The 12,838-nt window shown below is 56.8% G+C and overlaps 1 protein-coding gene across 1 annotated transcript in view; it reads right to left on the bottom strand.

The window, feature by feature from the left end:
• CARD11 (caspase recruitment domain family member 11) overlaps positions 1-10,078 on the bottom strand; it is a 35,056-nt gene extending 24,978 nt beyond the window's left edge. The window contains exons 1-5 of the mRNA XM_081136724.1: positions 9,999-10,078; positions 6,654-6,863; positions 4,793-4,930; positions 3,527-3,852; positions 762-941 (exon numbers count right to left, since the gene is read on the bottom strand). Coding sequence (XP_080992850.1) covers positions 762-941; positions 3,527-3,852; positions 4,793-4,930; positions 6,654-6,863; positions 9,999-10,005 — 861 coding nt within the window. The 5' untranslated portion in view covers positions 10,006-10,078. The remainder of the gene's footprint in view (positions 1-761; positions 942-3,526; positions 3,853-4,792; positions 4,931-6,653; positions 6,864-9,998) is intronic.
• Positions 10,079-12,838: the final 2,760 nt, after the last annotated feature.

Raw genomic sequence — 12,838 nt, 5'->3', positions numbered from 1 at the left:
ACAAAGGCCGGGAGGCGCTCGAAGTTCTAATAAACCACAAGGAGCTATTGTCGAGTTTCTTGGGAGTTTTTCTTTGTTAATTCTTACCCGAGGATATTTTTTCCACTTTTCTTTTTTTTTTACAGAAAGTGGAGAGAGGGAGGGAGAGAGGGAAACACTGATGAGAGACACACTGATGGGTCGCCTCCCGCACAAGCCCTGACCGGGGCCGGGGACTGAACCTGCAACCCAGGTACATGCCCTTGACCAGGAGTCGAACCCGCGGCCCTTCGGTGCGTGGCTGACGCTCGAACCACTGAGCAGCACCACACGCGGCTACGGCGAGTTTCTTGGGACCTTTAAGGACAAGCGGGCCTCCTGGCTGCACCCTCCTCGCGGTGCCCAGGGCACTGGTTTTCGTGGAGTGCGCCCGTTAAGGAAGCTTGTCACAAGCGCTGCCCCACGTAACGTCACGTGTCTGAGAGGGTGGAGTCGCCCGCAGGCTACAGAGGAGGAACTAAGGCGCCTCTGGGGGGTGGGCTGCTGGTGGCCCTGCAGTCACCCGGTGCCCCGCGGCCTCCCGGGGTCACCCGCCACCTCCCGGGGTCACCCGCCGCCTCCCGGGGTCACCCGCCGCCTCCCGGGGTCACCCGCCGCCTCCCGGGGTCACCCGCCGCCTCCCTGGGTCACCCGCCGCCCCGCGGCCTCCCGGGGTCACCCGCCGCCCCGCCGCCTCCCGGGGTCACCCACCGCCTCCCGGGGTCACCCGCTGCCCCCCTCACCTGTATGATCGACTGCAGCTCCTGGATCTTGGTCTTCAGCATCTCGTTCTCCCGCTCCAGCTCCAGCACCTGCTCCTTCTTGGGCCGGTTCTCGATGTCGTTCTTCAGCTTCAGGGACTGGTTCCGCTCCAGCTTGCACTCCTCCTCCATCTTGTTCAGACGGTGCTTCAGCTGGTCGATCTGCAGAGGCCGAGGGGCGGTCGGCGGGGCCCGCGGGAGGCGGCGCTGCCCCAGGCCCCTGGACCGAGGGCGCGGCCTGAGCGACGCCCCTTCTCTCCTTCGGGGGCGGCGGAGAAAGCCCCCCAAAACACTTCCCAGCAAAACCGCCTCCGCCTCCTGTGTGGGACAGCCCCTGGTCCGCCTCTTTGGAACCATCCCGAAGGTCTCTGTCCCCTAGACGATTCCCGGGTGACACTGTTACAGATGAGGGTGAAAGACACCCAGCCGGGATCCCAGGGGCGTGCTGTCCATTGCGATGCCCACTTACGGCGGGTTTCAAACTCTGGTCCTCAAGGACTCCCCGAGGGGCCCCAGCGTCCAGGACGGGAGAGAAGACACGGCCCAGGACTCGCTCAGGGCTCTGGGCCCACTCTGACCCCCCGGGGCAGCCCTGCTTTCGTGTTTTGCCCTCTTGGGTTTCACACCAGGTTTTATTTGAACAGATGGCGCTCCTGCTCAAAGGACAGCTCGAGACCTTCTGGACCCTAAGTTCACGGGCCCTCTGGTCTAAGGGACCTGCCGGAGGCAGGGATGACAGCTGAGAACAGGACGCCCGGAGGTGAGCTGGGCAGACCCTCGGAGATATGCCGGGACCCGGGGCCGGAAGACTTCTCGAACCTTCGCCTGCTTCCCCCAAATGGTCAGCCTCACTCAGTAAGACACTCAAAACAAAGGCCTTGTTTTCAAGGGCTGCAAGGCAGGCAGGCACCAAAGGGGGGGCGTCTGTTTTCAATCCCAAGCTTATGGAAAGGTGGGTGTCAGGCTATCTGGCAGGCCGAGGGCGGTGGCTTTAGCAAGGAAAGGACGGCTGCTGTCCCCCCATGGCCTGGGGGGGAAACGAAAGAGGCAGCAGGGAGGCAGCCTGGGGCTGAGAAAGGACCACGGACTCCGATGGCCAGGTGGTCCTTTCGGTTCCAGACGTGCTTTCTCGCTATTAATATATCTTCAGGGAAACGTAACACAAGGGAAAGTTCTAGGGCAGAGACTTGTAAGTCCCCACCACAGGTTAACTTCCCCACATCCTGGGTAAAATGGCACAGAAACCATTTAGTGACCGTGGAAAAAACCCTCGTGAGCATCTTGGAAGGTCAACCCAAGTGCCCTGTGCCGGGTCCAGGTGCCCAGGTGCACCCAGTGGGCATGGAGAGCCAGCCGGGTGGGTTGGGACTGGATCAGCCCCTTTCCCAGAGCCTCACGGTGCACAGTCTCAGCGACCTGAGGCCACAGGTATTACTTTCATTATTGCCAGTGACAAAGGAGGAAACTGAGGCCAAGAGTCAACTGTCTGGTAAAGAAGCCAGAAGCCAGATTTGATCTCCGATCTATAGGATTTAAAAGCTCATGTCCTTAACAGAAACTCTACTGCCTGCTGTGCCACAGACTCAGTTCACCTGAATCCCAGCGCATTGTTTACAGATCTGTCTGCTTCAACTCAATTGTAAGTGACCTGACCAGAAATCAGGTTATTTATCCCCGTGTCCCTCACAGTGCTTAGCACAGTTCCTTACACGTGGCAGGTGCTTAATAAATATTCTGAGAGTCTATTTTCCACCCCGTAGCCAGAGTGATCCTTCTAGAAATAAATCAGTTGTCACTCCCCGGCTCTCAATCCTTCAGTGGCTTCCCATCACAACTGGAATAAATTGCGAAGTTCTTACCAGTCACCATGATCTGGACCCCGGCCAACTCTCCCACCTCTTTTCATGCCACTTGCTCGCTTGGCTCCAGAAAAACACCAAGCACGCCCCCTACCAGCGGCCTTTGCGGCTGCTTTTAGCTCTAACCCCTGAGACTTGCCTGGCCGGCCCCTCCGGGCCCTCGGGTCTCCGAGCACAGGTGTCCCCTCCTCATTGACCTTCCTGACCATCCTACTTGAAATAGCACCCCCACCTCCCCTCCTCATACAAATACCCTGCCCCGTCTCCACGTCGGCGTTAAACTCATGAATGACATCAGTTATTCGCCCGGTGGACCGTTCCGATAAGTGCATTAGCCCTCCAACTGGGCACGCACGCTGAGCCTTGGGCACGCGGTTTGAAGGGCAGAGTCCTGCCTCAAGGCCCTCCTGCCTGCACGGGACAGGTGCCAGGTGAACCTCCTCACGGACCTTCCCCCCGGCTCCTCCCATCTTCCCACCCCCCTGGCCCGGTGCACCCTCTGTGTGCACCCTCTGTGTGCGCCCGTCTGCACACGCGCTTAGTGCATCTGGGCCCCTGAGCAGGAGGGAGGCCCCCCTGGGTCCGCGTGTGCATGTCTGCACTTGCGGGCGGCGCGCCTGGGGCTCCTGGGCGGGATGGGCTCTGCCGGGGGTCCCTCTGCGCCCCTCTGCACACACGCCTGGGGCTCCTGGGCGGGATGGGCTCTGCCGGGGGTCCCTCTGCGCCCCTCTGCACACGCGCCTGGTGGACCTGGCGTGGCACGTGGATGTGCCCGGTGCAGCGGGGGCTTGACCCTGAGCTGAGCGCTGGGGGTGGGGGTGGCCTGGGGGGCTCAGCGCCGGCAGGCAGGCGGAATGCGGGGCGACCCCCGCGCGCCCTTGGCCTCACCTCGAGCTGGAGGTCGCGGCTCCTCATCACGGCCATGTTCTTCTCCTCGCTGAGCTGGGCGTAGCGCATGGCCAGGTTGTAGTTGTCGTCCTTGACCTTGACCAGCTCCTCGTTGTAGCTGTCCCGCTCCTCCCGCATCTTGTGGCAGCGCTCCTGGAAGGTGAGCAGCTCCACGCGCGTCAGCGTCAGCTGCTTCTTCTCGTCCTCCAGCTGCCGCGACTTGGCCAGCAGCTCGCATCTCTGCAGGTCCTTGGCTTTCATCTGCTGCTGCAGCTTGATGACCTCGTTCATGAGGAAGTGCGTGAGGCCCTCGTGGCCCTCCTCCACTGCGGGGGGCGCGGGTCAGGCTGCGGCCCCGCCCGCCCGCCCGCCCGCCGCCCACTCTCGACCCGACCCGCGGGCACGGGGCTCCGGGCGGCAGAGCAGCCGCCGTCCCGGGGAGCTGGGCCCGTCAGGGAGACAGACGCAAGGGGAGCGGCGAGGGCACAAGGACAGCCGCGGACTGAGAGGGTGACCGGGCAGGGCAGGGCCCTGAGCGAGTGTGCAAGCGGACGGTCCCGCCGGGTGGGCACAGGCCTAGAGGGGCTCCTGGCGGCCGAGCTGAAAGGCTGCGTGTGGAGGGAAAACCCTCCAGGGAGGTGGAACACGGGGGAGGGGGGGCTTGGCGCATTTGGGGAACCGAGGGAAGCGTCTGGAGCCCAGGGAGAGGCGCAGGCAGGAGGGTGAGGCTGGGAGCCTGAGCAGGGCCGGCCGCGGGCTCCTGCATCGAAGACCCGGGGCCTCAGAGGGAAGGCGGACAACCACTGAGAGGGGTCGGGGGGTGCAGGAGGAGTGGAGAAAGTGCTGAAGCCGAGCAGGAGGGGGGCAGAGCCGATGGGCTGTAGGGGTCAGGGCTGGGCTGGGCTGGGCGTGGAGATGGAGACAAGACTGATGCAAGAATATTTAGGAAAGTTAAGACCCGACGACCAGGGGGCTCTGGCTCAGGGATGCCGGCAAGAGAGGCGGCAAGAACAGGACCGGGGGCACTGTGAGCACCTGTCCCGCCCACCGACATTCGTGGGGGATGTTCCACGAACACCCCCTTCTCTTGGCTCTCGCTTCACTTTGCCCCTTTCACAATCGGGCAGAAGTAAGCGGTGGGCAGCCCACGTGTGGCTCAGGGGCACTGTCCTCACGTCACAGACTCACAGCTTCAGAGCTGTCCCACCAGTGGGCACACACACCTCCTACCACAGTCCAAACGCTCTCGATGGCAAAGCCACTCACCCACGATGGTGGAGAACCTCCGGGTGGGCTCCTTCCCAGTCACCAGCTTGTACAGTTCTGGGTAATAAAACTCCAGGCTCTCCAGGAAGACCACGTAGCCCCTCTGGCCCTTGGTGTGCAGAATGTCCAACAGCCGGCCTGGGGGAAAGACCGAATCGCCCAGTGAGAAGAGTAGGCCCCCCGGCTGGACGCAAATCCCCATGTCTAGTCCCATCCCGCACTCGTGTCCCTCAGTGAACTCCAAGAAGACAGCGTCACCACGGTCTGTCACTCCCGAGTCGTCTCTCGGAGCCCAGATGATGTAAATCGAAGCGCCAGGCCCTCGGCGGGGACTCGGCGGGTGTTCGTTTCCTCTCTCTGAGAAATCGGCAGAGCCGGGATAAACGGAATTACAGCCTCAGGAAGCCCACGGTCTCAAAGAGCCTCCCAGCCGACCGGGGTTGACACGCACCGGGCTGGCACGGGCTCCTCTGAGCTTGAAGGAGGTTGGAGGTGCAATAGCAATTACAGGATGAAATGTGGTTCTCTGGGACTCAGCAGAAAGACAAATATTTGCGTGGGGAGCTGGGGGAAGTCGCAGGCAGCGGCCTGCTCTTCCCTGGGATTATCACTTCGCCTGGGAACATCTTTAACCTAAATGGAATTTGCCCAGCAGTTTTCTTTTCTACCCTACTGGTTCCACTTACTGTTTACATTTCGTGACCCTTCCTTAAATATTTTATTTCCAGGCATTTCTTCCCTGGAGGTCCTAAAACTCTACCTTTTCCCCAGGATGGGCGTGATAGCAAATTTCATCCCGGGTCAGCGGGGCGTGTGGCGGGGCTGCCTGGAGCCCGGCGTCGGGCAGGAGAGTGGGTCACTGCCCGGCTCGGTGGGAGATGCGCTGTGGTTAGTGACGTCTGTCGTGTACACAGAGGAGAGTCACGGCCACAGGCTGCCCACCGGCAGTCGCACTGTGGGAAGGTCATTTCCAAACCTTTTAAACTGCGAGCCACAGAGAGATATACATTTTATACCGTGACCTTGGGCCCACACAAAGACAAATAGAGAAGTATATGTGTATACACACATACATACAGGTGTCCCCAAAAATGTATACACGCACTTTGAACAATTACAAAGGCATTGTAATTATTAAAATTACATTTATTTATTAAAATGCATTTAAATTGAGCTACGTGTACACATTTTTGGGGGGGAAACCCTATATATAAAACCGAGTTTCACAAACCGTACTTTTCACCTTTCGTGAATGTAATTGAGTGTTGTGGACGCCTAGGGCCTTCCTACCGACCCCTTCTCTGAATAATATTTTTTAACAGACAAAATGCACTGGATTACCAAGGGTGTTAATAAAATACAGCTATCAAATACGGGGCATCCCCCAAAACGTATGCACACTAACAGCTAATAGCTCCCGTTTGAAAATGAAGCGTGCTCTAATAAACACTGCCTTTATAATCATTCAGAGCATGTGCGCACATTTTTCGGAGGAACCTGCGTTAAATGCATGGCCCAGGAGCACACGTGCTGGCTCCGGCCTTGGACGATGCCGCCTTTCGGGGACGGTGCTGGCTGCTCCGGCTTCGAGGGCGTGAGCATGAGTGACCCGGGGAGAGACCTGTGAGGGCCTCGTGCGCTCTGAGGACAGCTGTCATTTTTCTGGCTGACAGAGCTGCAGGTATCGCTGATCACTGGCTTTGTCGCCCACCTACGCTCACCACTGGAGGGGACGCTGCATCTCAGGTCAGTTAGGAGAATAAACGTCCTTCCCCCATCCAAGCCCGTGGACCTCCCAGCTCTGTGCACAGCTGGGGGGGGACAGGGAAGGTCGGGGGGCCCCCCGGGGCCGCGAGGTTACCTGCCCGGTTGATCTTGGACGGCAGCATGGGCGCGTGGAGCACCTCGTCTTCATCCTGCTCGTCGATGACCTTGCACTGGCGCAGGTAGGGCGTGAGCTTGGCGGGGTTGATGTAGCGGCTCAGCACGTGGCGGTGACACTCCACGCTCTCCCACAGGGCGTCCTCGTCCTTCAGCGCCTCCATGCAGCTGTCCACCTCGGGGCCCCCTCCTGCACAGGGACACCGGCACGGTTCACCCAGAGCCGCGCAACGGGTGTACAGCCCCACGAGGCCCTTCGGGGTGATCCGTCGGGTGAAAACGGCCAAGCGGAGCCCCGGCCGGGGGCGCAGTCGGCTGGGCGTCGTCCCGGGCGCCGAAAGGTGGCTGGTTCGATTCCTGGTCGGGGCACACGCCTGGCATGCGGGCTGGATCCCCAGTAGGGGGCGCTCGGGAGGCAGCCGATTGGTGTTTCTCTCTCTCCCTTTCTCTCTCTCTCAAAATCAATAAACTATTCTTTAAAAATAAATGAATAAAAGCCCAGCTGGCGTGGCTCAGTGGTTGAGCGTCAACCTGGGATCCAGGTGATCGGGGATCCAGAGGCTGGAGAATGAGTTCAGTCCACGCCCGTGCAGCAACACCCCAGTAAAAAATCCCTAAGCACCAGGGTTCCAGGAGCTACCAGGTTTGTGAATACACGGACATGCTCAGAGGGGCACCTTAGCTCCATGGTTCAATTCCCGGTCGGGGCACATGCCCGGGTTGCGGGCTCGATCCCCAGTCGGGGGCGTGCAGGAGGAGGCCGATCAATGACTCTCATCATTGATGTTTCTCTCTCTCTCTCTAAAATCAATAAACGCAAAATTAAAAGAAAGAGATACACATGTAGATACACAGGGGTGGGCGAGCGTAGGTTTAAAGTTGTTCAAATGGAGAAAGACAGACAGGCTACGATCATCACAGGAGCTCACAGCTGTAGAGCTACCTCTGCTCACCGCTGTGTGTTCCTCACACACGCACCATAAACAATGGGTGGATAAGCCATAAAATTTAAAAAAAATTACAGGAAGGGAAATATTTGCAGTTGGACTATATTCTTCCGATCCAAGTTTTTACACCTTCCTAAGAACTGTCCTTTCCAAATACAACGTGTGCTAGTATATTCTGTTTCACAGTCTCACGTTGATGGTGTCATGCTCTGTGCCTCCTTGTTGCCCTTTTCAACTCGCTTTTTCCCTCTACATTTTTTTGAGGTTTATTTAGGTTGATATATGTCTAATTTGTTCCTTTTTAAACAGCTTTAATGAGATATAATTTATGTACCATATAACTCACCTTTTAAAAACATACAGCTCCGAGGTCTTGACTATGAACAGAGTTGCCCAATTAATTTCAGAACATTTTCACTGCCCCCAAAAGAAACTCCGCACGCGCTCTGCAGCCACTCCCCACTCCCCCCGATCCTCGCCCCTCCAGCCGCAGGCAACCACTAATCCACCCCGGACAGATCGGCCTTCTCTGGACACTTCACTACAGCAGGTCCTTGAGTAACATTGTTTCACTCAGCTGTCAGTGTGACAGCCTCTGCATCCCCAGAGCTTTACTCCTTCCCAGCTGTTGCATGCGTTCCGCTGCAACCATGTACCAAAATTATCACGTTCCGCTGCAACCATGTACCAAAATTATCACGTTCCGCTGCAAGCATGTACCAAAATCATTTATCCGTTTTCCTCTGATTTTTGACTTGAACATTTAGCACTATGGCTAATGGGGAAAAATGGAAACATCCTGACCATCCACCAGGAAAGAGTCCACGACCCCTTGTACCACGGAGGAATGTTTTAAAGGGATGGATGTGGTGGCATGAAAACACCCCAAGACACGTTGTTTTTAAAAAAAAGGAAATTTCAGAATACGTACATGTAGTTTAATAAAAGACATTTTAAGTCTTTGTCCCGGTTTCTGGCACCGAGGTCCTAAAACTCTTGGAATCTGCATGTGGTAAGAGTGTCTCCTGTGTGTAATAAGACGGCTCTGAGAAGGGACCCCTAGAGAGCTTCAGGATGGGGCTGGGCTGGTGGCCAGAAAAACAAGCGAGTGACCGGAAGTCACCCTCAGCCCCACGCCCGACCTCTGGGGAGGGGAGAGAGGCTGGAGACTGAGTTCAGTCCACGCCCAGGCAGCGACACCCCAGTAAAAAATCCCTAAACATCGGGGTTCCGGGAGCTACCAGGTTTGTGAATACACGGACATGCTCAGAGGGGCACCTCAGCTCCATGGGACAGAGGCCCCACACTCGGGACCCATCCAGACCCTGTCCGATGGAATCTCCACGTGGTTTGTCCTTTAAAATAAGGTGAAGTATAGTGTTTTGCTGAGTTCTGCAAATTATTCCAGCAAACAACTGAACCTGCTGCGGGGCTGTGAGGATCCCTGGTTTGCAGCCCTCCAGGGAGAGCATGGGTGGCCCCTGGGCCTTGGCATCTAAAGTGGGGGCAGGTTGTGCAAATGGAGATGACAGCCGAGTCTAGGGCAGCGGATACGCGACGTCCAGCGTTTGCCTCCCTGCTCACACCCTCGCAGCAGCCACGGCCCTGAGATCTCGATGATGCCAATTAGACCCTCTGACCTCGGCCCACTGACCTGCTCAGGGAGGACCGGTCCACGTGCCGGGTTGGGGCTTCCACGTGGGTCAGAGACAGTGGTCAGGGGAGTGGGCTGTGGGGAGCTGAGCCAGAGGGTGGCATCTGGATGGCTGTGGAGGTTAGAACTGGGCCTCGCTACAGCAGAGGCAGAGTGGATGGAGGGAGGCAGGGAGGTGACGCTGGGTGACGCTGCTGTGACAGGCCCTGAGGGTCCGTGGGCAGTGGCAGGGTGGTCTCTCTGGGTCTGTAACCCCAGTCCCGGTCCCTGTAAGCCCTGGCCACACATGGGTTCTGGTCTTAGCACATGGTGTCCAGTCCTTGCTGTGGACCTTCAATAATCTCAGGATTAATGTGAGCTGTTCTGCGTGGGCCTTTGCTACATGGGACCTGAGGGCTGGAGTATTTGCTGTTTTGAGCAACAACTGATTAAAAATGATTAAAAGTGAGGACTTAGTCCATCCACAAACTCCGTGGTAGCTAAGGGTCTCCCTACTGCTGTTACCTTGACCCCAAGGCCCTGCCCCCTGCCCTTTCCCATGGTCTCCTCCCGACTGTGTCCCCAGCACGCTGGCCTTGTCCGACCATCCAGCAAACTCCTGCCGGCTTCAGAGCCTGCTCCCTGCGCCCCTCTAATGGGACCTCCCCTCGCTGCCCCCCTCATGTCTCCGGTGACCCTCACTCTATTCATGTCGAACGGGAAGGAGATGGCAAGTGTGACGTACCCGGCATGTAGCAGGTGCTCAGGGCGGCAGCTCCCTCCTGTTACTGAGGTCTGAGCTTCACTTCTCCTGGCCCGGGCTCGTCCCTCCCCGAGCCAGTCTCCTCCTGGACCTGGGGCTGCGGTGGCCGGGATCTGTAAAAGGAAAGATAATCTGACTGGCACAGAAATGGAGGTCGGAGAGCCAGGGAGCCATTCAAGGCTCACAGTGATGCCGAGGAGACACCTCTCCAGGGGACAGTGCTGCGTGGGGGGACCGTGCCCAGGAGCTGCTGGGAGAACGGGCCTTGGCTCCAGCAGGTGGCAGCCTGGGAAGCCACTGGCCCCGGGTTCTGAGACCCTGGGATTTAGAGAAGGGCATGGGGGTTACTCATGGCGGGGGAAGGTCTCTCCACAGCACCGAGAGGAGCGTGTGCCGAGTGGAGACCTTCCAATTAGCTCCTGACTCGTGAGGTGAAGGGCAGCAAGCACGCTCCTGAGCCCAGAAGGGCTCCCTTCACTCTGAGTTATGTCTCCAGCCCGTGGCTCGCCGTGGATCTGGGCAGGAACATGGCACACTTGGTAATTTCCCCCAAGGTGGCCCTCTTTATGGTGATTGACAGGCCGTGGGATGCCCAGCTCGGCGCCCCAGGAGCTCAGCGTGGCTGTGGGTTTGACAGGGAAGGACCAGATCTCCTCTGGAGAAAGGGGGGCCGGGAGGGGGAAGGGGAGACTCGAACCTGAGGAGGTGAGGAGGGGTCCTGCCACCTGCCCTGACCGCTGGGGGCCTCAGGCAGGCGCTCAGGACGGCTCCGCTCGGGAGTGACGGGGACCCTGGGGCGCCACTGTTTAATCAGGGACTTGCTTGATTTTGGCTTTGAGGATTAATCGCAGGTGACACCAGCTCTCCCAGAGCTGACAGAAGCTGTTCTCGTCGCGTGTCAGCTCGGATCGGAGTGAGCTGTCACGGGCCCGCGCCCGGGGAAGTGGCTTCTCCGGAGGACACTGTCTCCTTGGTGTCCCCACAGCCTCCCTGCGCGGAGGCCGGGACGGGGGCAGCTGCCCGCTGAGGGCATCAGGGGGAGGGCTGCGGGCACCGAGGGGAGGGCTGCGGGCTGGTCTCCAGGGCCAAGTCCCCAGCCAATGCCAGCAAGGCCGTCCACAGGCCACCGGCAAAGGCAAAGGCAAAGGATACTTCGCTGCTTTTTAAAGAGAAAGAAACGCGTGCTTCTTTCACTATCAGAAGAGGCTCCTCTGAAAATGGAATTGTGAGAGAGGTTTTCATTGCAAGAGAGGGAACACAGGCTTGCACAGGTCGGTACAGCCGCCCGACATGTCGGCACAGGCTGGGGAAACCGAGGCACAGGACAGCCGGGAATGAGGCAGCACTTCCTACGCCTGCCCTTAGAATTGGATCCCCCCCCTCAGGAGAACCCGAGGTCGGGAGGAATGTGCAGGATACGGCTCCCGAGGGGCTGACCTGTATTTAACAGCCAGCGGGCTGACGCTCACAGACCATTGACCGTGTTCCAGCACTTTCCTAAGCATAACGGACGAACCCCAAGGGCTCGCTGAGATGGGGGTGTTCTGAGGACTGCAGTGACCGTCCTCGCAGCCAAGGAAGCCAAGCCGGGCGACGCGCACGTCCGACTCAGCATGGACCCATGTTTCTCTTCATCACTACTACACAGACCCGAGGATTGCCTTTTTTTTTTTTTTAAGTCTGCTTTTAAATGCCTCTAACCAGAAAGTGTACGTACAAACGCTCCCTGAAATATCACTTCAACACACAAGCTGAAAACAGAAGTAAAACCAAGTTCTAAGACGGCAGATACTGGCTCAGGGTTAAAAAGAGCTATTGCCTCTCAAAAAAGGGATCGATGGCTCAGTGAGTTATTAGAGTGGGACTCAGGGGCGATCTGGGAAGCCCATTCATCCCGCGCGAAGCCCATTAGCCGACAAGCAGAACCTGTCACCCTGTCTCGGCTGCCCCCGCTTAAGAATAAACACCCCCACGTGGTGTTCGAGGAACGGCTCCGTGAGAAAGGGAGAGTCCGGAGGAAACCTGCGGGGAGCAGGAGTGCATAGAGTAAGATAAGACCTTAGAAAACACAGTTTGATCATTAAAATCCATTAAGAGATTAGATAAGATATTGCATCCATAAAATAATGCTATAAAAAGGGAACGAAGAATGAATTCTTGGCAATTAAAATAAGGTAGCAGAACTTTATAATTAATAGAAGATTTGGAAGATAAAGTTGAAGAAATCTACCCAAAACGTTAATAAAAAAGTTAAGAAAAGGAAGACAAAGGAGGAGGGAGGAGGTCAACTTAGAAGGTCTAATATCCAATAAAGAGAGATCCTAGAAAGAGATTACAGAGGTTCTATTTCCTTTCTTGTATATCTATTGAGGATATAATACAAATTAAGGGATGACATTATCAGAGAAATAATATTAGAAGGTTCTCCAAAGGTAAGACTATGAATCTTTGGATTCAAAGAGTTTTTGAGCACGCACTACAATCGGTGGAAAAGAACCTTCTCAGAACATCACTATGAAATTTCGGGCCACCAGCAAATAAGAAACCCCAAAAGCTTCCAGAGAAAAAAACAACATCAGGTCACCTGCAAAGGACTAGAAGTAACTTTGGTCTCAGGCTTTCAACAGCAACACCAGAAGCTGGGAGACAATAAGGCAATACCTTCACATTTTTGATGGAAAGGACTTTTAAACCTAGAATTGTAAACCCGCCAAACTATTTACATGTAAGGATAGAATATTATTTTCAGAAAGGCAAGGACTCTAAACATTTATTTCCCAGTACCCATTTCTTAGAAAGCTACTTGAGGATGTGCTCCAGCA

The sequence above is a fragment of the Miniopterus schreibersii genome (genome assembly GCF_964146895.1).
Source record: "Miniopterus schreibersii genome assembly, chromosome: 4".
NCBI lineage: Eukaryota > Metazoa > Chordata > Mammalia > Chiroptera > Miniopteridae > Miniopterus > Miniopterus schreibersii.
Note: the sequence above shows the minus strand (reverse complement) of the source record. Positions and strands in the feature narration are given on the sequence as shown.